Source organism: Pempheris klunzingeri, chromosome 16 (genome assembly GCF_042242105.1).
Source record: "Pempheris klunzingeri isolate RE-2024b chromosome 16, fPemKlu1.hap1, whole genome shotgun sequence".
Classification (NCBI taxonomy): domain Eukaryota; kingdom Metazoa; phylum Chordata; class Actinopteri; order Acropomatiformes; family Pempheridae; genus Pempheris; species Pempheris klunzingeri.
In genome coordinates this window covers 6,726,229-6,751,530 of record NC_092027.1, presented here as the reverse complement: position 1 = coordinate 6,751,530, position 25,302 = coordinate 6,726,229, and the positions used below count along the sequence as shown (strand labels likewise).

Here is a 25,302-nt window from a genome sequence, read left to right as displayed (position 1 = left end):
ATCCAGCCGTAATGGAAAATGAAAGCAGGGTTGTGGCCTACGCACTCGCGCGGTGTGAAAAACAGGAGAAGTGGAAGAGTCCTCGCCTTGCTTGGCTCTATATTTATAGGCAGAAAACCTGATTTCAGATCAGTCACGCTAGACTTGCAGCAGACACCTACTGCACGCCGGGGGAGGCGGGCAAGCATACAGTGAGCTTTTTCTGGTTCTTTCTTTCTGTCCCCTCTTGCAAAGGCATGCATGCTGTGTTTTATTTTCCTGTATATACCTTTGCTTTCTCTCTCTGCTCCTGTGTGTCCTTATTTACCTCTGTTCCATCAAAAACACAGAGTTCTTTCTTCACACTGGAAAAGTCTTATTGAGTCATTTTGTCTCCTGTCGAACAGCTTTTACTTTCTTGAAACAAATGGCAGCGCGCTTAGATAATTTCGCCCTGAAGAATTTCGTAGAATCAAGTCATTTTATGATTATAGTGCAGCGATTACTCTCATTCTGTCTTACTAATGCGCATATCTACGAAATAGCTTTGTGCGTAATATTGACAAAGTTGACTAACACAACTACAAAAAACAAAAAATAGTGAGCGACATATATGTCCGTTAAATAAGAAGCTACAGGCCGAAGCCTCTTAGCTTCGCGTCGCATCATGACAGGAAACAGCTAGCCTGGCTCTGTCCTCAGGTAACAAATCCTCCTACCAACACCTCTAAAGCTCGATACTTTACGCTTTATACCTTCTGACTTCTCTGCTCAGATCAAAACATCATTTACCAACTTGCCAAAAGACTTGCTGAAGAGTTTAGTTAAATTTCCCTTGTTTTTAATGATTTTTTTAACAGTCACACTCATTTTTATACTTTACATGTTACACACAGTCCCACAGTCCCACAGTCTGCCAAATCAACCCCGCTCTGCTCACTGTCCTTATCTGGCATCTTTACTCTGTCCTCTCCTCCCTTTTCCCGAATCCTTTGCTCTCTCAGCAGCTATGTTAAGGTCTCTTTATCTGTCTTTCTCCTCCTCGCCTTCGTCTTGTCATACAGAGGCAGGCGGGCCACTGACTTCATGGTCGTGTTCCTGTGCCGCTGTGCTTTTAGCCTAATGGACAGACAGCTGTGCTCCCATTTCTATATATAACTAACAACCCCACATGATGAGGTCTGTCACACCCTCTCTCTGGCTACTACATGTAGCTGACCACTGTGTTAATGCCCTTGGAATATTGTAGTAGTGAGTGTGTTTGCTCATATGGGTTAATAGTGAAGGCCTAAATACTCAAATTTAATCTGCAACCGTTTTGTACTCATTTTTCAGAGAAGAAAAAAACGGCACTTTTTTGCTGCTTTTTTAATCGTTTTAGCCGAACATAAAAAAAAAAACAGTTTTATGTACAAATAAAGCTACATTAAATAGATTTAATGAAAAGCACTATGATAAGCCAAGCTGAAACTACTTAAAATACGGTATTTAATGTAGCTTTAATCTGCATAAAACCACAATTTTGTTATTAAATGGATGCACAACACAAAAAAGCCTTTTCAGCCTCTGTGATTTCAGCAGATATTGCACTTGGTAAAGGTAAAGTAGCAGAAAATAGTGACAGTTCTCTTTTCTCTGAAACATTCATAGTATCCTTGGATTCGGGCCTTGAAAATGAAGAAGCACACAATCTGCTCTTCTTGACATGGCACTCTCATTTTGTGTAATGATATGAACTCGATTAAAGATACAAATCCCCCTTTTATTTATTCATTTTTTTATATTGCTCTTTATGTGTGTGTATTTGTGTATTTGCGTGTGTGTGTGTGTGTGTGTGTGTGCCGGACTGAGGTATAAGTAACAGTGTAAAGGGATCAGCTGATGGTGGGGTCGTATCCTTTCAGATTAGAGAGCTTAGTCCTCCTGTCTCTGTAATTAACGAGAAACGAAGGGAAAGAAACAGATAAAGACAAAGAAGCAAAGAGGAGAGTAAGTACGTGTGGAGCGTGGTATTAAAAGAAACCGACACACACACACACACACACAGGAACACACTCAGCAGAGCAGGGATTGTGTGTAATGATAGGGTGCCTGGTGGTCAGTGTATTTGTGTACATGATGAGCGTGTGTGCAGCGGAGCACCGAGTCCAGAACCAACAACAGATATAAGAGAGTTGGACTGGAGTTCAGGACCTCTGTAATGTCAGCAGGGATAATAACAGTGTGAAGCTTTAAATGAACCAGGCACAAATATCTGTGTTCGCAGTAAAAGTACATCAGTGGTGCTGAGACAACAGGCCCAATTAACCCTAACCCTAATATAATATCTGATGCTTGCTCATGTGGGGATTCTTGAATCCTTTATTTTGAATTCCTGAATCGTTGGGTCTCGCTCTTAATTAAAGAGTTTGGTCTAGACCTGCTCTTTATGGAAAGCGTCTTGAGATAACACTGTTGTGAATCGGCGCAATATAGATAAAGATTGATTGAATTAATTTGAATAAGTGTTCTTTAACATTAGTGGTTTCCAATCTTTTTGGCCTTTGAGCCCTAAAACCAAAAAATTACCAGAATTTTGATGCTAAAAACAAGCTTTACTTTTAGCTCCAGAAATATACAACCATCATTCGTTCTGCATTTAGCAAAATGTTGCAAACTTTTCACTTGATAGTTGTTGAGTAATATAGTCACGTATAACTTGGCTAACAACACACAAACGTGTCATGTTATAATGAGGAACATTTTCGGTTTTTAAAACCGATTTTATGCAATAATGAGAATTTTGTGCCAAAGTGATATGAAGTTATAACAAGAAAAGTAATAGAATAAAAAGGTAATGCAAAGTGCACATAAGACATAAAAGGCAATAAAATGAAAACGATATAAAAAGACTTAAATAGGGTTTAAAAGAGTGAGATGGCAGGGGTACGTCAGGTGACTGGTGCTATCTATGCTGTGAAGGGTGTTAATTTGCTTTAATTTAAAAAGTGAAAATATGAGCCGATGCCAGTGCAAACCACGATGTCAACTGATTAGGGAGGGAGGTTGCTGAATTAACATAATCCTGCCTCCTTGTTTATATTTATAAATTAGGTTATACAACCTTTTCAACATGTCTTTAGGACACAGGAGTCAAAAAGTGTTACATCTGGATGCCGTATTTTAAATTAGGTTATAAAAGGAAAATGTTTGCAGATTCATTATTATAACAGGGGAGTCTAATTGTCACTTCCTGAAGAAACTGACTCACTGTAATGCTCTGTCACACAGGGAAAGCAACTGCATCCAAATGCGGAGGGAGAAAAAAAAAATCACTACTTTTTAGCCAGCACTTGAGCCCTCAACGGTAATGACTCTTGTAACTGAGGAAGACAAAGCTGCGTGGCAGAAAATCCATTAGTGAGTCTGCTGCTAGATAGCAAAGAGACACAGAGGAATGGTGGCTTTTGATATTGCGAGGCCGGCTACACTGGAGGCATCAGACATAACTGCCTCGTCTTTTTCTCCGCGAGAGTCGGAGAAGGCTGGCAGAAGTTATCCCCCATGTCTAAACCCCGGTGGATGACTAATATCTGAAACACTCCTGTGGACCGCAGTTTGTGTATGTGTGTATGTGTGTGTGTGTGTGTGTGTGTGTGTGTGTTTGGCTTGGTGAGTGCGAGGGCCAGAGCGAAGAAGGGCGGTGATATTCGGGGATTGAACCGGTACCACCTGTCATGATATCAGAAGGTTGACAGAAATACCAATAAGTTTCTATCTGTGGCTGTTTTTGAACCGCTTCCATTTATCTGCCTCCTTTTAGCTGCAACTATAAATGTATTAAATATTTTTTCAAGATAAGCAGGGCTGTTTGAAAATGAAGAAACATTTGGGATTTCTCTCTATACATATATATATTTGTATATAAAACTAAAATATGTCTCCATAGATTTTTTTTTTAGGTATTTTAGGATCCCATCACTGATACAAGGAGCAGATTGAGTTTGTGAAGTTTTAGGGGCCTTTCAGTGAAATTTGACTCACCTAAAAAAAAAAATGCTGTTAGAATCCACATTTATTCTAATTCTGAGGGTGGAATTAATGAAATCTGCATGGTTTGTAAGTGACACCAACTACTAGATAACACCTGCTGTGCAACATTTAAGTTAAAAAGAAACTAAATAACAACCAAACATGATGCACGCATCTTGCTTCAATGCTCATAGCAGCACACGAGAAAAGGGGGTCACAGCCCTCTCATAAGCAGCAGGACTACTGACATGTGGACTTGCAGTGAGATTCACATATCGGGCTCTGAGTGGGCAGAGCACCACAGTTCTGGTGTGATAGAGTTCAAGGTTTGATGCCATTTCAGTTACACTGCAGGCAACCAAATAGCTGTGGTTGCTCACGTTTCTTCTCCTGACTTGGTCTCTCCGGTCTTCGCTGGAGCCGGAAGCAGAAAAGCTCCTTGTTTCTTTCTAAATATAAAATCCATTTACCAGTTTAGCTGCGCTGGGATTCTATTCAAGATGTGCGTAACTGTTCAATATTTCAGAATTTCATGCCGGATCCTGCGAACACCACCACACTGCAGCTCCGTCCACTTTGACCTTTCCAAGTTTACTTTTAATTTCCTTTTTTATTCATCTGTACATAAGCTTCTCATTAGATGTCATTTCAGCTTTTGCGAAGGGATTTTAGTCTTTGTGGCAGTTACAATAGATTGCCATCAAGGTGCTGAAAGATGAGGAAACGGAGAGGAAGAGAGTGGCAGAATGAAAGATGAATACGAAGGAGTGATTGAAGGAGATGGCTTATCTGTCCATCTGCCATTAAGACGGTGAGATGAGACGAGGAGGTAACTGTGTGTGTGTGTGTGTGTGTGTTAGTGTGTGTTGTGTGAATATGCATGTATGTGCTCTGACATAGGCTACCTCTGGGGACACATTTCAGACTAAAGACTAGTTAATTGGAGAATGACTGTCCTCAAGTGGGGGAAAAATGATTTTTGGGTCAGTGCTTAGGGGTTAGGCTAAGTCTTCAGGAAATAAATGTAAGTCTATGTAATGTCCCCAGAAGGGATCTAAGTAAACGCTTCTGCATTTGTGTGTGTGTGTGTGTGTGTGTGTGTGTGTGTGGGTAGCAGAAACAGAAACAGTTCCTTACATGTACATACAACAGCTGCAGGATAGGATTTAACATCTGGATGCACCTTCTCTTTTCTCGTGTTGACTTGTCTCTCTCACACACTCACACACACACACACACACACACACACACACACACACACACACACACGGATATTAGTGAAATGAGAGGAAGACAGAAGGGATGACGAAGGGGAGAAAGAGGAGAAAAACTGAAGATTATGGGCACTGTGGCGTCCGTGAGGCATCACTGAGACATCCCCCCACACAAACATGAGCATGAGCGCTCGTCTCTCACCCCTCCCTCTTTCGGTTTCTCTCTCTCTCTATGTTTAATGTAAGTGGATACTAGAAGAGCTCATTCCTCTGCACACTGAAATCTGAACTGTCTATTTAGCCTCCTGCCTTTCACTCCATCTCTCTCTCTTTTTTTTTTATTTCTCTGCATCTTTTTTCTTTCTTTCCCATTTCATACCCTCTAGTCTTTACTGTTTGGTGTTCACATTTTTCACTTGCCTCCCTCTCTCTAAATGTGGTGTTCAGATAATGCTTTCCTTACAATAGAATACAATATTAATATGTTTCATAGTGACCCCCCCCTGCCTCTGTCTGATGGCATGTTTAGTGTGGGATGCAGCCCAGCGTCTGACCCATTGCCTGCAGACAGAGCTGTAGTTTTGTGACTTTCTCTCCTCCAACCCTCCCGAGGCAGCAGCAGCAGCTGGCTACATGCATATTTCTCTGTCTTTCTCTGATCCTTTTTCTCCACACATCTTCCACTGTGTCATCCTCATCTGCTCTCAAATAATCTCTTTGTCCTCTCACTCCATGCCACACATCCCCGACACCTTCCCACTGTTTGTCCAGTGAAACACTGTGTTGGCAGCTGCAGTCACATAGTCGGTTCATACACAGCGAAGGTCTTTTATTTTGAAGCTGAGGAAATGATGTGCGTCATGTTACCTCATGTCATACAGTGAATAGTATCATGTTACTAATTTGTTGTAAATTGTTTTGGATAAAAGCATCAGCGAAATACTAGTAATGTAAAAAATAAAAAAGGAAGTAGCACATAGGCTCCATTATTCCATAACTAGCAGTCAGTATCACATGAAGCAGTTAGCTTCAGGATCAATATTCCATTTGTTTCTAATTTAATAAGTTCTAATTTGTACTGCTGAATAATAGGATTCACATCTAGTTATTGAATACAAAAGAACAAAACAATATCTAATAAAATGATAATATTAACAATACATTTTATTCACAAAGTGGTAAAAAGTAAAAAAAAATGAAACTCTTCCAATTTCAGTTTTAAAAAGGTTGAGTTTGAAGAGGCTTTACCAGAACTGGAGCAGCTGTTCTTGGGGGATGGGGGGCTGTGTTACCCCAGGTCTGGTGCTTGGTGGAGGCTGCAGGAGGGACTGTGAAAACAGCAAAGTTCTGGATAAAAAGAGCATTTGGTAGCACGTATACTATTAGTATATAAGTCAGAATGTGACTGAGGCCTGGATCAGAGTCTCAGCAGCAGAGGAGGACACAGGGGGGGGCAGGGACGGGCTGTATTTTTCTAGCAGAACAGTGCAGTTTTTGTCATTTGCATAGTTTTTGAATGAAAGATGGCTTTCTTCCCGCCTGATTTGTTTTTGGTAATTGACAAGGAAGCAGCAACAAGTGTTGACTCTGGTATAGTTTCTGCCAAAAAGGGTCTTCGTGAATTAAATAGTTGTTAAATGAGAAGAAAACAATACAGTATATTTTATGTCTGAGCCAAAGAAAAAGCTCTTTTGAGGTTTCAGATCCCATCCATCTACAGATCAAACTTAAATATTTATTTTTTTCATTGTTATTCTTTTTGTGCTTTTTAAAAGCCAAAAACGAAGCAATTTCATGGCCCAGCACATAATACACAGCAATCAAATTTTATTGTACAGTGTTGGATAAATATTATTGGTGCAGCTTATTGCTTTGGCCATGATTGCTGGGATGTGGATGTGTGTGTGTTGCTTTCATTACCAAGACGGCCACTTCTGTCATTCAGGTCTTGTTGTGTTCGATGAGGTGCACATGAGAATGAAAAGTATTGACAGTGGCCCGTTAGCACTGTGGCGGCTAATCCATAACCCCCGTCAACCACACACTTGTGTTCATGCACAGGGACAAACACCCGCTCACACACACACACACACACATACTGAAGCGCGCACGCTGTATTGACACCTGACCTTTACAGGAAGCAGAGTGGAGATCAACTGACCAGAAGCTGCTGTCAATCAAGGAGCATCCACCCTCCCTCCTCCCTCCTGCCTCCCTCCATCCCTCGCCTCTCCGCTTTCACTCAGTCAATATTCATTAAATTGTCAGTGTTTAGTACACATGAGGAATGAGTGCACATGAGGGGATGAGGCAGAATCAAAAGAGGGAAAGACGGAGTGAGGAGCAGTCTTGTTTGTTGTATAAATAAATAAAAATCACATATACAGACAAAATGGAGGGTGAGAGGAGAAATGAGGGAGGACGAGGCTGATGGGTATATGAGTGGGAGAAATCGACTGGGAGATGATAGGGATGAGATGATAGGGTTATCAGACGGCACAAGCACACACACACACATAAACACACGCAGACACACAGTCAGCGACTCTGAATGGTGCCATCTTAGTAAACACAGCTTTGATGATAATGGTATCACACCGAGTCCAATGCCTTGACATGAAGAGAGAGGGCCTGCTGTGCAGTGTGTGTGTGAGGGTGTGGGAGACACTGGGTGGGTGTGAGAAACTCTGTGGTCTGTATCTCTATTTATGCCTCTGTGTGAGGCTACGACTATCTGAGACAACAATACAAAAAAAGGATAGAAATATGAAGACATCAGGCCTAAATCTGTGTGTGTGTGTGTGTGTGTGTGTGTGTTTGTGTGTCCTGACTACACAATCACCCTCTCTTATCCTTTTACATAGATTGGCTCCATATTGGATGTTTAATATTTAACTATATCTGTCCTCCTGGGAGAGCGAGGGATTGGAAAAAAGGTGGGAGAAAGCAGCGTGTGAATAGACACAAACACACACACACACACAAACACACACACACACACACACATACACAGGCAGAGCATTGCTGACTTTTAAAGCTATAATTGTACACACAATCAGAAGCTTTCCTCAAAACACGGAAACACTCACTGTGCAATCAAAAGAATAAACATGAGGTGAAAATGCATTCAGACAACACCTACTGCAGGTTCTTCACATGTCCTAGAATGACTGTGTTAGTGCTGAAAATCAATCAATAGAATAAGTGATTGATAATCAGTTAATCATTTAATTATTTTCTCATGCAAAAAAAGGTTTAGTCTTCTTGAACCTGCATTAACTCATATTTTGGCCACCTGGAGGCAACAGAAACAAGCTGTGCCATATTTGATGTGGGGAACTTGTTAGCAAACAGTCACTTATTTACACATACAGCCGACACGGAACAACATTATCATTCATTTGGAGTCGTGTTTGTAAGTCCAGTATTCAGTCTTGTTTTAGCTCAGTTTTGGTCTCCTCCAACCCTTGAGAGAAATATCTGGCTCTTTGGCCACTAAATAAGTTTGTTTTTGTATATATCTGTCTGGCGTTTACGGTAAACTTCTTGGCTGAAACCAGCTGCCTGCTGCATCTGGAATCAACGCTGACGAGAGCCATTAGAAAATAAAGTTGTGGGCTGTTAAACAATTAACTGAAAGTTAAAAGTTTGATTATTGATTATAGTAGCTTTAAATGTAAGGATTTGCTGCTTTTCATATCATTTTAGTTGTCTTTTGCTTTGTGTTTTTGTAAGTGTGTTTTGTATTTGCTGCTGCCTATCTTGGCCAGGACTCCCTTGAAACAGTGGTTCTTAATCTCAATGGGATTCTCCTGGTTAAATAAAGGTTAAATAAAAGATAAAATAAACAAATTAATAAAATTGTAGATTGAATATCATTTGAGTGTTGGTGAAAATGCTCCTAATTTTCTAAGAGACAAAAGCAACATTTTAAGATTAGTTTTTTTTTTTCATTAATTTCCTGCTTTTTTGTAGACTAAACAATGAATTAAAAATAATCTAAAGATTAAGCAATAGTGAGCATCATCATTAGTTCCACAGTATACAGTCTATTGTATTCTTAGTTGCATGCTTACAGTATAAAGTCACTGTGTTCATTTAAATATGCACTTCGACACAACCATAATCTACTAGTGTATTTGTTTTGTAATGTAATCTAATGTAATCCACACACAGCAGATCTGAGCACATTCACTATGAGGGCTTTCAGATAACAATCACGCAAACTGCCATCCAGTGCACAAAGCATTTATTTAAACCCCCTTTTATTATTCTGCAAGTGCAGGTCCACACGTGTACATTACAGCACATATACTGTATGTGTGCTTTCCCACATTAACATGCAGGGAGTCTGGTGCGGTGCATTCCTGCCGTGAACAATATGAAATGACATGCACGCAATCACACACACATGAATACACAGTGAGTCATTGTTATTTAGGGTTTACCTACCAGCCAACCCCCAATCACAGGCACGCTGACTCACTTCTTCACTCATACACATGCAAATGCTCGGTTTTCTTTAAGCAGAAGAGGTATTTAAAGAGGTCGTCCGCCCAAATTACTAAGAAACATTTTGTCACATAGCTCTTGTTAGGGGTGGGTCATGACAACATAACTATAAAATTATATAAATGAGTCGACCATCAGAGAATTTGCAGGTTGGACAGGAGCTGCTTTTTAAAAAAAGCCATTCCTGTGTGGTAATTGTATCTATGAACTGTTTCTCAATGGAGTTTTAAACTCTAATATATTTATTTTACAATTATATATAATACCTTGAAAATGAGGGCATTTATTAAATTTGAGTGGCAGGAAGATGTAAAACCTTGGCATTTTCCTTGCTGCTAATGAATTTTCTACTGAATGACTAATCAATTAGTCGCTTAATTCTTAATTCGAAGCTTTTCTGTGGGATCCGCATGACAGAGGGCAGCAACAAACACATGCACACTCAAACCAGGAGAAAAGAAGATAGAGAGGTAGATAGATAGATAGAGAGTGAGGGAGGGAGGGAGGGAGGGAGGGACACAGCAGGCCTGGTGGTTTGTTGCTGGAAACAAAGTGCTGTTAAATGATTTACTTGTTCCCTGCATTTAAGTACATTCCCTCATTAAAGAACAGCAGCAGGCAGACTGGCCGGCTAGACTGCTGGATTGCAGGCAGACCAACTCGTGCACAGACGTACACACACACACACACACCACTCCATGACTCTGAGTTATGCATTGTCAAACACACAGAAATGCACATGCACGAACACGATGAACACACACACACACACACACACAAACACAGCAGGAACAGAGAGAGAAGTGGGTCAGACTAACCAGCTCAGTCTCACTACATTTGCAGCATACAAGGGGTCCCACTGTCTCACATGCAAACACACACACATAAACATATACAGCATTACCACACACACACACACACACACACACACACACACACACACACAACCAGGAACGTATTCATGTATTCTCACACCACAACACAATATTTTACTTTAGGAGATGTAAATATATTTACTTTTGAATGCAACACACACTCTCAGCTACACATTCGTTTACTCTTTTGCTCAGACACATGAATATCTGCACACCCTTCCAGATGCTATCTCCAAAGTCATGTGCTCATGCATAGCTAAATGAATGTGTTTACCTAAATCCCAAGCTTAGAACAAGATTTGGACACAAAATCCCTCAGAAATACATTGTGTAAATCTGTTTAAGCATCGTGACGGATATTTGCTCGGAGATTCGTATTAAATGTACATCAGCGCTCCATGCCGGAGATTTATGATGCTGTGGATGCAGGCAGATCAATCACACACCCACACACCCACACACCCACACGCGTGTGTGTGCAGCAGTGGCGATAGCAAACCTCTATCAACAGGTGAGCACAACCGTAGCCGCAGTCAAACAAGGCTGCCTTTCAGTAAACTGATGCCAGTCTTTATGTATGCATATGTGCATATGTGTCTGTTTGGCATGTTTTGACACATTCATATTGAATACACGCTCACACAGTGACATCCATTCAGATCTTGATGTCCAGGCGCGAGTGTGGCAATGTTAAATGATGCCAACATCAGCAATGAAATCCCAATTTTCTCAACCAGGGAGCAAAAGAGCCCTGCGTCTCGTCACTCACGGAGGGTTATATAAATGACTAAGCGCGCGCGAGAAGATTAATGGGAGACATTTTTTACTCTGACGTTCCTTCTGCAAATAAACAAGCAAAGAGCTGGATACAGGAACAAGGGAGGGCCGAGGAGGGAGCAGGACCCAAAGGAAGGAGGCGTGATGGGGTGACGAGATGAGGAGGAGAAGGGTGAGGGGAAGCTCTGCCATAAGAAGCCTGTTTGTGCCCTCGTCCGTTTACTCCACTGTGCAGTTCTCTACCATGAGACCGCAACACCGCGCGTCCGTTGCTGTTCCACTTAGCGGATGAAGGAAAGCATTGATCCAGAGGTTTCCACTTGGCTTCTTTTTCAAAACGAGTATGAAATATGACCACGCAGTTGTGGAGCTCACCCAGGTGACGTATGGCAGCAGCCAGCAGTTGTAGTGCCCACAAAATTTCTTACTTTGGCACAAGTTCAAGGCCCTCTTGTCTACAACACAAATCAATAGAAAACAGAGATTAAGGCATATTTACTTATGAGCTCAGTGATGGATATGTTTTCCATCATACAGTAGCTATCTGGAGTGACGCCAACATTTCTGTAGAGGGGGAAAAAGATTTATTGCTGCACATAATCTGAGCCATTATGACTAAAGATCAGAAATGAAAAGCCACAAAAATCCTGGTTTATTTTGTGTGTGACAGATGTTAAATATCATATATCAAAAGAGGCGCGTGTCGCCACGCTGTCAGGCTATTTATTAGATTCTTTTGCCATTGTTTAGTTGTTTCAGTTGTCAGGGTTGGTGCTTTTCTGGTGCCATCTTCCACAGTTCAGTATATTGATCTTGACATCAGTAGATATTTATTCATTTTTCTTAAAAGTTTAACAACAACTTTTTCTACAACTGTTTCACTCTGCAGTTTAAAAAATGTTATTTGCATGAGCATTTTCTGACTTTAGTTCCTTATTTTACTATTTTCTTTTTGACTTTTTTAAAACCGTACAGTTTAGGTATCCTTTTTCACTTTGTATTAATCCAACACGTGACAAATAGCCAGAGCCATTGTTCAAGAATTCAACCCAATACCTGCTTCTTCAGAATCAAACTTGTAATAATCTTTCCAGTGTCCTACCACAGACCCCGGAGCTCTCTGTGTTACTTGTCATTTTAAAAAGTGGTCTGTTAATATAGATGAATCCATCGTAAATGTTTTCCTCTCCTCAGGTTTGATTACCAGGAGCTCCTCCACAACTCTACCTTCTGTTTGGTGCCTCGAGGTCGACGCCTGGGCTCCTTCCGCTTCCTAGAATCGCTACAGGTAAATATACCATGTATTATTCAATGCGACATGAGCCATCAATAATATTTATTATGGAAGTCTCCTTCTATATGACCCTACAAATATTACCTGCGTTCCTTAATGTGAAGGCTCTGAAAACCTATTTCCAGTAGTAAGGTTTCTGTGTGTGCTTCTCTCAGTGGTTCAAAGTGGTTGGGCTGAGGTGAAGAAAAAAATATGATGTCCACTTTTACGGTGTCATGTAGGCTACTTTCTGATTACAGTGCAAAGAATCCTGCAGTTTCATGACTTAAATCATAAACATGTTCCAGCTAACGTTACCCCACGCAGTGCTTTCACAGATAGATTATGGAGGACAGAGGTGATACATTTATGATATCTTTTTTTCCCCAAAGCATGTGTCATAACCAATTTCAGACTAGTGCTTTGAGACTGAATAACTTTCACAGTTACACAGACTACCTCAGCATCTGTCCGTGGGGGCGACTGCCTACTGTGATCAACCCAAACATCTCCGCTTCCTCTGACAGCGTAAATGTGTTCAGATTTATCCGTATTTAATGTTATTGAGCAGATCTCAGAAAATGATATCAAGTATCGGGGACTGCGAGTTGCACAACACTGCTTAGACTATCGTATAATATACCGTCCTACTATCATTTACATTATGCAATACTGCATGTGTTAAGGAGTATAAATCATTCACTAATACATAGGCAAAGAGGGTCAACTGTAGTAACATAACACTGACAAGCGAGTACGTTTATATTCTTTGTAAAACTGTGTAAAACGTTCATCCTGCCTGGGTACTTTAGGACTCTCCAGTTGGTCTGAGGCCCACATAAACAAACAACTGAAATCTCTACAGCACAAACTAGGTATACATGCCAACTCAGCAATCATCAAAACAACATTAGCTGCAGCATTAACCGCTGCATAACACTGTTACTGACCAAATTATAATCTTACAGGAAGCAGCTATGATTCAATGAGATCCAGCTCATACACAGTTCAGTCAACAAGGAAGTGCACAGGATGCAGAATGTTTATGTTCCAGTGCCGTGGTTTACATAATCTTTTGGGTATTGACACCTTAATGGTCACATCTGCAAGTGTTTTCCCCAGACCATTGTGCTGTGTTGAGTGCAGATCTAGCCATAAAGGCTTTATTTGCTATTTGCTAAGGCCTTTTAAACTAAAATGGGTCCATTAACACACGGAAACACGCACGCACTTTTGCAAACACGGGTAACGTTCATTTAAGTCCATCAGTGAAATGCGCAAGTACACAAACAATGAGGGAAGAAACCGCAGGTAGTGGAGTGAGAGAACAGTTTAAACCAGCCGGTCTGCTGTACTTCTCTCTCTGCCACCCAAGTCGACAGTCTCACACCAGAGCAGGAAGCAGTAGTGGCTGTTTTTAGATTTGCCAAACACTGAACTCTCTGGCTGCTACAGTGTTCCCTGGCTGCACTGCTCTCCGGGGCTGTGTGTGTGTGTGTGTGTGTGTGTGCGCGCACGCATGAATGGTCCGGAAGCATCCATAGGAGTGGCAGCCTGCCCCACCGCTGATGTCTGCTGAATGGACAATTCCACACACAACCCACTTGGCTTGGCAGCAGGCAGCAGTCATGGTCCCCTTCTCCTCCTGTCTTCTTTCTTTGTCCTCTCTTAGTCTTTCCCTTTCTGTCGTCCTCTCTTTTTTCCATTCCAGGCACTTTTTAAGATTTTTTTTTTCTTTTCGGTTTTGTGTGTTTTTTTTTATTATTATTTTGGTGCCAGCCAACCCACAAAAGAACTGGCAATTACCAGTGTGGTAGGAAAGGTACTGCCAGCTTTCCAATATACACACAGACACACATTTACTCAAAGCCTCCTTCTTCATCTCCCAACGCAAACAAACCAAAAACAACTACACAGCGCATAGGCTTTCATATTACCCTATCTCCAGGCAAGGAGGGCTTGAAATGTTTAAAACTCACCCTGTGAGTGGCTCATCTCTCGGGGAGAAGACTCAGGCGAGCCTTGGGCTACATTTCAAATTTAGAGGCCTTGGATTATCACTCTGGGAGTCTTCGTGTGACCTTGTTGTAACCCGGGGCTGATTCTGACACATACACACAAGCACAAGTCGTCCTATTTGCTCGAGTGTCCTTCAGCAGGTCTATTCTCAGATGAAATGCAGGAAGCCCCGGTGGGTCGGAGAGAGCGTTTGATCTCCGCCATTTCGGCTGCCGCTGCTGCTGCCGCTGCCGTTCTCTGGTGGTTTAATTAGAAAAAGAGGAAAAAAAATAACTCCCAGACCTATCAACACTCCAGACCACAGCGAGTCGAAAGAGGAAGACAGCAGGATGGGATGAGAGTGCAGTGGAGAGAAGTGGGGGGGGGGGGGGACTACAGAGAGAGAAACCGATAGACGCGCGGAGTGACTAAAGGAGGGCTTGGAAAGCAAAAAAAAAAAAAGTGGAACAACATCAAAAACCTGTCAGTGAACGAGGGGATAAGGCAACATCAAAAATCAACTTCAATGAAACATGATGCCTCCATGTATCAACCAATTCTTTCATATTCTCCTCCCATCTCCTCATCCCTCTCTTTTTTCCCCTTCAGTTCCTCCTTCCCTGCATAAGTCCCCTCAGTGTTGTACCTAATTATTAGACAAAGAATCAGCCCTGTCAGCCACATCTGTGTTAGCATGTGTATGAGTGACAGTCTGTAAGAAACCTCCAGGGCTTCCTGGGAAAGGAGAGATAGGAGTATAGTGGTCTCACACACACACACACACACACACACACTCTCAGCTGCACATACATTTACACACAGGAGCATTGATCATATTATCTGCTCAGCCTGGGATATCACAGTGCCAAGCAGCTGGGACTGAACTCATACTGATTGTATTATATTCATGCAGCTGTAGTATGTTATGTTATGTTGTTTACTGCCAAAGAGCAGAAAGGGAGGAACCCAGTCAAACTGCAGCTGACCACAGTTCAAGTGATTGTATATATATGGTGTTTTTCAGTGTGCTCTACCTGATATCAGTTGGTTTATCTGTGTGTGTGTGTGTGTGTGTGTGTGTGTGTGTGTGTCCAGGCGGCGTGCATCCCAGTGCTGCTGAGTAACGGTTGGGAGCTGCCGTTCTCTGATGTCATACAGTGGAACCAGGCGGTCATCGAAGGAGATGAGAGGTTACTACTACAGGTAGCACCCAGGGGCCTTTGCTCACGCTCACTCTGTAATATGTGCACACTTACACACACGACATCCTGACGGTTTACCTTTAGGGTGCCCAGGGCTTCGGCGAGCCAGAGGGCAATCACTGTACTTTCAAAACTAAAACTCAGTCTCATCACCAGCAGGTTTTGGTAGAAGCAGCAATCCAACGGCCCAACACATTGTTGTTTGCATCTGTTTAAAAAAAAAAAGGAAGAAAATTACGACTATTGGTTTATTGGTTGCTTTGGGCCATTGGAGCAGCAGACTCGACATTTATGATTTTTTCGTTGCAGTAATCTGTATAAAACCGATTCCATGATGTATCTCTATTAAAGGGAGAATGAGCCATTTTCAATCAGGTTTTATGTTATGACACGTTTCCAAAAGTGGTTTCAGTTGTGCTACAATAAAAGAAAAAGATCTAAACCTTAGAGGGGGGGCTTCCAGTAATGGAAAAGGAATGGACTGAAAATGCAAATGAGTTGCTGACTCTGCACCAGATTAACTAAAGTAAATTCAAAGAGTCAATGAATAAGGAAGCTACCAGAGGTGGGACAAAGCCACATAAAGGTTTGCTGCACAGGAGGCATTTCTTCCATGTCTGTCAGTCATCTGTCTCACGTGCATCTGACATAACGGATGCGCTTCTATAGAGAGTTATGCACCGCACGCATATAACCACGGCCTGACGCATATTTTTACACCATCAGTTTTACTCGTGTAACTACAGTGATTTAGCAAAAAAATGCAGGTGACCTACGCTCAGTAAAGTTCCTGAGTACTGCTCTGCTAATGCGCTGCTTTCACTACACAGCCTATGTAGACATCGTGTAGGTCTCAAGCACTGGCTATGAAGCGAAGTTCAAAGCCAGGACAAACAAGTCCCCAAGTGAAAGACAAGTCTGTTCGCTTGTCTGCACTGCCAAACACACTATCCTGTTCCATCACCTGTATCAAAAGGTGTGCTTACAGGTCGGGGCCCTTTGAGATTAAACACCCACAGAGGTCTTAAGAGCCTCGGTTCAAAAGCACTCCCTCGCTCATCCTCTGTGTCCCAGTCTCTTCTCATGCAGACACACACATCCAAACAAATAAACACAACGAGCGAGCAAAGTCGGCTCGCTCTCGGCTACGTCCTTTATCTCTCTCTCTCTCTCCTTCACAAACAAATTACAGCATGTCTTCTCTGCATTGATCCGCTTCGATTGCGACCAATAGAGGACATGAATTGGCATTCTGCTAATGAGCGGGAACAAGTCCCTGTGAGCTCAGCGCAGAGACATTTTCAAATTGTGGCAGAATTGGATTGAATGAGCTGACCTCATCGGGGGCATTTCTGCACACCTGCAAAACCCTCACACATACAGTACGCACACACACACACACACACACACACACACACACACAAACTCACTCTATGATCTGAGAAGGAGTGTGAGGCTTTTGCAGAAGAGGCTGAGTAAGGGCACACACTTCAAGCTGAGGATGGGACTATAGTGAAGCCGTCCTTCAGATGTACTGTGGGGAAAGAAAAGGAGAAAGGAAGTAGGATGGGGAGAAAGAGAAAAGGGGGAATAATGTGAAGAAGTGAATTGTAGGGGAAGGGATGTGCGTAAAGATGAATACAAAAATAAAAAAAAAGAGAACAAAAAAGAGATTAAGCGGCCTCCCGGCTTCTTTAAATGGTGCTCATTAGAAAATGCGTTGGCTGTGTGAAGACTAAAGGGTTTAAATGAGTCAAGCTCACACTTTTCTCAGATCGACATGGCTCCCTTCCACTTTGATTGAGCTGCTGAGCTTAACTCTCTAAGTGATTAAATCAATTTTGGTGATTCGCTGGAAACCCCCCAATGTAGTCCTTACTAATTAAGGTCTAATTATCTGAACAACAGACCCCAAATCAGCTCTGCCTCTCTTGTTTTTTAGGAGGCCAAATTAAAGAACCACTTCATTCACTTTACACAGTTTTGATCACTTAAATGGCATTTTCTTCTTTTTCTCCTCTCCAATCTATTTTAAGAGACAGGCCTCGCTTCAGAAAGAAGTAAAACTCTTTGTGGCTTCTTTTCCTCTGTTCTTCTTTTTTTTCATTTTTTCATTTCCGCATTTTACTGCCTGGATCTTTTACACCCTCTCGTCTTCCGTCCTTTAGGTGCCATCCACGGTGCGAGCAGTAGGAAACGAGAGAGTCCTGGCCCTCAGACAGAGGACCCAGATGTTGTGGGAAGCCTACTTTTCCTCTGTGGACAAGATAGTCCTCACCACGCTGGAGGTCAGACTCAACCCACAACACGCTCGGCATAAAGGCCCGGTCACTGGAAGCAGCCACAATAGCTTCCAGAGCTTTCTATAACTGTGCCACACAATAAATTCACACTCTTTATTCAGAGAACATACAAGCACCCGAAAAAAATTCACGTCAGCCTCCTACTTGTAATCCCAAATTGGAGGTATCAGGAATTTCTGACAGCTACAGTATCTCCCATTTGGTGAACAGACAGCAGAAGTCAATCAACCTGTGGCCAAGTGGCTGCAATGTCACCAGTGTTGGAAGCTACAGCTAAAATAAAATCAAGAATCTTAATTCTAACACAACTGCCGTTTTAAAAGTTTGTTTGCATCTGCCTTCACAGGCCAACGAGAAACCACATGCAACAATACAAATATGAACAACTCCCAACTCCCACACTGCTCTCATTTCATTTAACAGAGTTTAACTGAAGAGGTGAAACAAGCCGACTGAAAGTGAGCGAGCTCTTCAGCTTTGTTTCCAATGGGACAATAAGTTCAAATAGTTAATTAAAAAGCCAAGGACTGTCTGTCTCCCGCAAACACTCATGGGCAATGTTGCTCTTGGCTGCTCAGCGTTGACCTAAATGAAATGTTTTATAGCTCTAAATACTCGGCGCTTCTGTTACCATGCAATTCGGTTTAGGAATGTCCAGCAAAAATCAGTGAAAACATCTACAGAAAGAAGCCTCTGCTGTAAAGACAGGTTTCCTGTTGAACACACCGCCTCCTTGCTTCCTCTCTGTGGTTTGCCGCACGTGTGTGTTATCATCAGCCCGCTTTCAAAGAGGCTTTCCAACAGAGTTTTAACATTTGAATCAAACAACTCTTCCATCGTTATGATTATGGGGTTGGATCTCGGCCCGCGCTCAACATTCCTACTGTAGTCTTCCATTATCTCAGCTCTGTTTTCTACTGTTGGTCCAGGAAGCATTTCAAAGAGCGCCACATCCGATCTGCCTGAAGTCTCCGAAAATCCCCTAACGTATAGAAATCATACATCATTTTGTCGTAAATATCAGCCTCAACCTGCTGGTTTCTGCCTCACCGCTCGTAATTATCAGACTGTGAGACGTGTTTCTTTTTCAATGCTGCAGGTCAGGTCTAGAGGGAGTTTCATTTTTAAAAGAGTCAATGCAATACACAGAGGAGACAGATAGCTGCTTGGATTATTTTCCCTGAGTTGTAGCATCGAGTCCTGCGCATACATCAGTCTCCCTGTGTCTGTCTTTTGTTATGCCGCTCTGTCTTTGAACAAGCTAAAAAGAAATGTGCTTCAAAAGGTAGTTGCTCTAGCCAAGAGAATGTCATTTGAAGGTTTAGCCCAAGGTTTAGACGATGCATGAAAAGAAATAACAATCCTTACGTGAGCAGTTTCTGCACACTCCGACATTGCCAATTTTAGCACATTAAAGATGTGGGGAAACAACGGATTTAACCCCTCTGAAATCTGAAGAAATCACGCAGTGAAAGGCAGGCTTTGGACTGGGTGTTTATAAAGGCTAGCCTGGCAGCCCCTAGTGTATTTGCTACCGGGGATTTATGCTAGAGATAATAAAGGAGAGGTTCTGGAGGTTGGTGATAAGCTGCTTACACACATATATTATACATACAGCATGCAGAGGGGAACCTCTCCCCATGGGAGACAGCTGTGCAGTCAGCCTGAGGTCAGTGAGGCAGAGGGCCTAAGAGCTGATGCTGGTGTTTCTGCTGCGTGGACACCTCCTGTTGGTGCAAAATGGGAAGTACACAGCCCTTTAAGGATTGTTGTAATATGCAAACACAAGTGTGTCAGGTCGTGAATAGCAGTGGAGTTTACATTAAGCTCCCAGACTCTTCTTCCCCGGCAGGCTTAGAGGAGAAAACTGAACCTGGTGCAGGCTTTTACTAGCTGAACCACCACTTCACAAGAGAACATGCTCTCCCTGCTGCCGACATTCTGGCAACCCTCCTTCAACCTCATCATCTTTTTTTCCCTCCCCAGATAATAAAGGACCGCGTGTTCTCGCACATATCGAGGAACAAGTACATGTGGAACTCCCTGCCAGGAGGTCTGCTGGTCCTACCAGAGTACTCCACTCATCTCGCACATTTCCCTTTCTACTACCTGGGACTGGGTAAGCACACAAATGAGGCTGCACGACATGCACATGTTGACAGCACATTAAGGAAGGTGATGAGACTATTAAGTCAGAGCTGTGGAGGCAGACGTGCGTAATCAACACTCAACCAGCAAATGATAATCAAATATTTACTAATGTACTCGTCTGTATTGGTTTATGTTTTGCTATCATGTTAAAATCTATATTACAAATACGGTTTGTTATAATTTCACTCTATTTAAAGGCAAGTTTTTGTTTAGAACAATCCTAGTGAGATTTGGTTCAGGCTACATGTTGTTTTCTCAACAATGTCTTTTTTTGACACCACCAGTGGTGTCCGTTTCCGATCCTTGGCAGACTGATACACACACTCTCCTCTAACAACGAGCATCTAATGAATATTCAAACAGGCAATACATTCTCTCTCTCACCCTCATATTGTTTTGTCGTGACCTTGTTCAAGGGGTCAGTCCAGGTCAAGAGTTCACTGCTGTCATCCATGCCGTCTCCCCATTGGTCTCCCAGTCTCAGCCAATCATGAAGCTGCTTCAGGTGGTCTCCAAGTCAAAATACTGCTCGCAGGTAAATAACACAAGCTCTGGGGGGGTTATAATTATAATGTAACCACGTACGGGAAGATTTTTCAACGCACGTGCGCTCTTCTATATATTATACGCTAAAGTTTCAGCAGTGAGTAACCGTGACATTTTAATGAGGAGGCACACTTTTGCCAGCCCTACTGGTTGATTGAATTTAGCAGCTATTTCTGATTGGTCTACTGCATCATTCTGTCTATGTGTGATGTAAATCCCCTTCCCCTGCCGCTCCAGATCGTCATCCTCTGGAACAGTGAGAAGCCGCCGCCCGGCCGGAGCAAATGGCCTCCCATGCCCGTGCCCCTCACTGTGACAGACGGCAGGAGGAAGGTGAGGACCGATGCCACCCACATCTCACACACACCGCTCTGACATCTGAGTGACAGCTTGACAAACTATCAGGCACACACTCCGTTTATGTATCTGCCGTTCTTTCACTCTATCTCACTTGGTCTATTTCTCTGGTCCACGGTGTGTATTTTTCTCTGTCTTTCTTCCTATCCATGTATATCTGACATGTCCGCTGATCCGTGCGGCATTCGCTTTCATAAATGTCACTCATTCTCCGTCTCCCGTCTTTTTTTTTTTTTCTTTTTCCCCCCCAACTCCCAAGTAAAAATCCATCAGACTCACTCAACGTCATTTACTGTAACATGATCATCTCTCTCCGTGGGTCTCATAATCTCACAAAGCACAGGCCAGACAACACAAAGCCTACAGCACCAGGACTATGATTTACTACTGTATTTCTCCCTCAGACCACCAGTCGGTTCCTACCTCATGTTGCCATAGAGACAGAAGCTGTGCTGAGTCTGGACGAGGATACGGTCCTGCTGACCAGTGAGGTGCGTCTACATGTACTAGTAATAAACACATATCGCACATGCAAAAAAAAAAAAATTCCAGAAATATGGAAGTGCTCCGTGTCTGTACTCGCAGGTAAACTTTGCCTTCTTGGTGTGGCGGAGCTTCCCTGAGCGGATCGTGGGCTACCCTCCCAGGAGCCACTTCTGGGATCCCCTGAAGCGGGCCTGGGGCTACACCTCTAAATGGACCAACGACTACTCCATCGTCCTGACTGGAGCTGCCTTCTACCACAGGTACACCAACAGACTGCAAACTAAATTAGAAAAACGCCATTTAGAGCTGCATATACTTAGTTTTTGAATATTTTTCCTCAGTTATCATTATAATCACAACTTAAAACAACCGTGCACACACACACGTGTGTATACACACACCTTACTTTCAACACACTTCTACAGAATTCTTCTTTTTTTACATTGATTATACAGCTAAGATTAAAACAGTTTGCCTCTCAGTGCTAAACAGCTAAAAACAAGGGACAACTTGATGGAATGCAGCAGCAGCAGCAAGCATAATGACACAAACCTCAAGATGAGAGGCAAAAAGGCATAATGGCACAGAAGGAAATAGTATCAAGGATAATGAGGAAAAGTAAAAGGAGAGGATGAGAATTACTTTGGGATTACTTCAAGCAGCAAGTTTGATTAATTCGAAAAGCCTGAACTCAGTGAGTATTTTTAAAACATGAATGTTATTACTCCAGACAGGGAACTTAAGAGCTGTTGAAACTTTGCCACAATTTGAGACAAAGTGGTCATTTTCGTCTGCAGTTTCTACGAAAACACGTTCTTGTCATGCTAATGTTAATCCGTACAGCCCATAGGTTAGGCCCACTGATGTTTCCAAGGCCCATCTGCATTACCTCAAATACCCATTTCACCACTTAAACAGAAAAATAACAGCGAGTAGTCTCTTAAAACTTGCCTCTCTCATTAAGAGAACCCTCCATTTAGTCATTTACATACAAATTATCGAATTACTTACCGTATATCGCAGTGGTGGTGACAGTGCACCAAATGGCTTTTTCACAACAGCGCTTCTTTGCAAAAAATGATAAAATCGGAAGCAACAGCGTCCCCGAATCAGTTGTAACACCTTACAGAAATTCATATGCGGTTCATTTTAGCTCCTAGGCACAATTAAAACGCATTTTAAAGATGACAGGTGCTCGACACGTTCGACAAATCTAATGCTAAATGACAAAAATGACCACATGGATAGCAAAAAAAAAAAAAAAAAAAAAGTCATGAAGGCTGAAGGAATAGAGAACATATGTATTGTACCACAGGGGTTTAGCTTGTTGTGCACTATAAATATCAATTCCCAGTGGCAGTGTAATGGTTAACTTGTCCCAGATACATATCATCAACATACATCACACCATCTACTCTTTCCTGGAAATGTTACCATGCCCTTTACCACACAGGTGCTGGTTATCCGGCCTCCATCTGTGATGCACTGTGTCCAGCTCTCTTCAGTCTGTACGACACATTTCTACATTGTTATTTTAGGAGTTTGGCTGCTGCGTTTGTCTAAAGAGATTCACTGCGCTGTGAGCGCAAGTACAAGAGGCTAATACTGTGCATAAAGACTAACAATGGTGAGACAGAACATCAGGTCTAGTACCCTGGAGACAGATGTGACAAAATATTCCAGCGAGAGGAATAAAAGAGCAACGTGTAACAGAGATGTTGGGTGAGAAAATCACAGCTTTTTTTTTTTTTTTTTTTTTTTTTGCCGCTTCTTTACATGAGGATGCACATGGATGATTTTATACGGCACGTGGCTGTTGGCTGTAGTTAATTAGAAAATAGACACAAAAAAACAAAAACAAGAACGTGTATTGATTTCAGACGTCACAGCACTAACAACACTGTTCGCAGTGGTCAGGAGGTAGAAAACAGTACACTTGCTTTTGATAATATTAACATGACCTATAAGAGAACCCAGCAGCGTCTTTTTCTTTTTTAAAGAAAGCTGGTGAACATTAATGTTGGCACAGCTTTGATGTCCGGGTAGAAGCAGTACTTGTGTTTTCTTTTATCCGTTATTCTCCTTGTCAAACATGAAAGAGACTGGATGGTAAATCTCTGCAGCGAAATTACTCATACTCAGAAACAGAAAAGTCCAATTCTGTATAACATTTTTTACTCATAATTTAGCTTAACTTTTTTAAGTGCTTTAACTCTAGTCTCCTTCTGGCTTCCAGTTTCTAGTTCGTATTTGCTTTGGCAGCTGCGGGAACCGAACCTCACCTTATATATTCAAAATAATTAGCGCCTGCTAAGGCTGATCCTACGTCCTCTTTGTAATAACATTATACTGATGCCTGTGGAACACTTTCACCTGCTCCACAGGTACTACCACTACCTGTTCTCCCACTACCTGCCCCAGTCTTTGCGAACTCTGGTGGATCGCACCTCCAACTGTGAGGACATCCTGATGAACTTCCTGGTCTCTGCTGTAACCCACCTGCCGCCAATCAAAGTGGCTCAAAGGAAGCAGTACAAAGAGTTGCCCAGTCCGCAGGTAGGTAGCCATTTGTTCTCCTTAACGCCGTAGTCTGGGGATGCAGTTGAATCGAGCGCCAGGTGGATAAACGACAGTGTCTTGTTCTGTCCCCCCGCCAGGGTACGAAGAGCGTCCCCTGGGCCAACCCGGAGCACTTCAACCAGCGGCAGGAGTGTGTCAACACCTTCGCCAACTGGTTTGGCTACATGCCTCTGGTCCACTCTCAGTTCCGCCTGGACCCCGTGCTCTTCAAAGATCAAGTGTCTGTCCTCCGCAAGAAGTACAAAGACCTGGAGAGAGCATGAAATTAAAGTGGACATAAAGGCTGGGACCAAGAATTCTGGTCTAGCGGCCTGTCAGACAGACGGACGTACCAATCAGAGGTGGACAGTCGAGACGGGATACTGGCAGTGTGGTCCATTAGTGACATGGACAGCCCGTACAATCAGACAGACCCTGGCGGACTGTTCTGGACTACATACTTATACATATGAAGAAGAACAGGGCCTATAAAAGTTTGAATGGAGCTTCAAATGATTCTCCTACCTCCACGAGTCCGGTGAGACAGTGGAGGAGAAAGTTTAGAGGCCTTGAAAGAGTCCCTGTGATTGGGCCTTTCACTGAGAAAGAAAAATCTCTATTAGACAGGACGTGTGTGTGTGTGCGTGTGTGTGTGTGTGTGTGAACACTTCAGGTGTCAGTGCCATGGTTGTGATAATGAGAAGGGAATGGTCGTCTCATGCCACAGGCACTGAAGGGACTAATGGTGCCATGCACTCCTAGCTGTCAATGTGTGTCTCAGCGTTACTGTGCTGGGCCTGTTGCTGTGGAAACAGATCATGTCACATCAAAATGCTAACCGTAAAAAACAAATAAAATGATTTATAAATGCAAAACCATGCTCTGAGAGTTTGAGTTTTTCCACTACTTGGGACGCACCCTCTGTTGTTAAGTCCGGGACACATCTTTCATCCCACATTATCAATTAAACTAACTTCAATTATTGGTTTGTTGTTTGAAATGTCAGAAAAAAGTTGAATCGTATTTTGTCCGAACAAAGTTTAATTCGCCATCACAGAA

The 25,302-nt window shown here is 42.5% G+C and overlaps 1 protein-coding gene across 2 annotated transcripts in view; it reads left to right on the top strand.

The window, feature by feature from the left end:
* ext1c (exostoses (multiple) 1c) overlaps positions 1 to 25,094 on the top strand; it is a 75,861-nt gene extending 50,767 nt beyond the window's left edge. For both annotated transcript variants that reach the window (XM_070846093.1, XM_070846095.1), the window contains exons 3-12: positions 12,563 to 12,656; positions 15,735 to 15,842; positions 18,010 to 18,129; positions 20,131 to 20,263; positions 20,712 to 20,830; positions 21,079 to 21,174; positions 21,603 to 21,689; positions 21,784 to 21,944; positions 24,069 to 24,240; positions 24,342 to 25,094. In XM_070846093.1, the coding sequence (XP_070702194.1) occupies positions 12,563 to 12,656; positions 15,735 to 15,842; positions 18,010 to 18,129; positions 20,131 to 20,263; positions 20,712 to 20,830; positions 21,079 to 21,174; positions 21,603 to 21,689; positions 21,784 to 21,944; positions 24,069 to 24,240; positions 24,342 to 24,527 (1,276 nt within the window). In that variant the 3' untranslated portion in view covers positions 24,528 to 25,094. The remainder of the gene's footprint in view (positions 1 to 12,562; positions 12,657 to 15,734; positions 15,843 to 18,009; positions 18,130 to 20,130; positions 20,264 to 20,711; positions 20,831 to 21,078; positions 21,175 to 21,602; positions 21,690 to 21,783; positions 21,945 to 24,068; positions 24,241 to 24,341) is intronic.
* Positions 25,095 to 25,302: the final 208 nt, after the last annotated feature.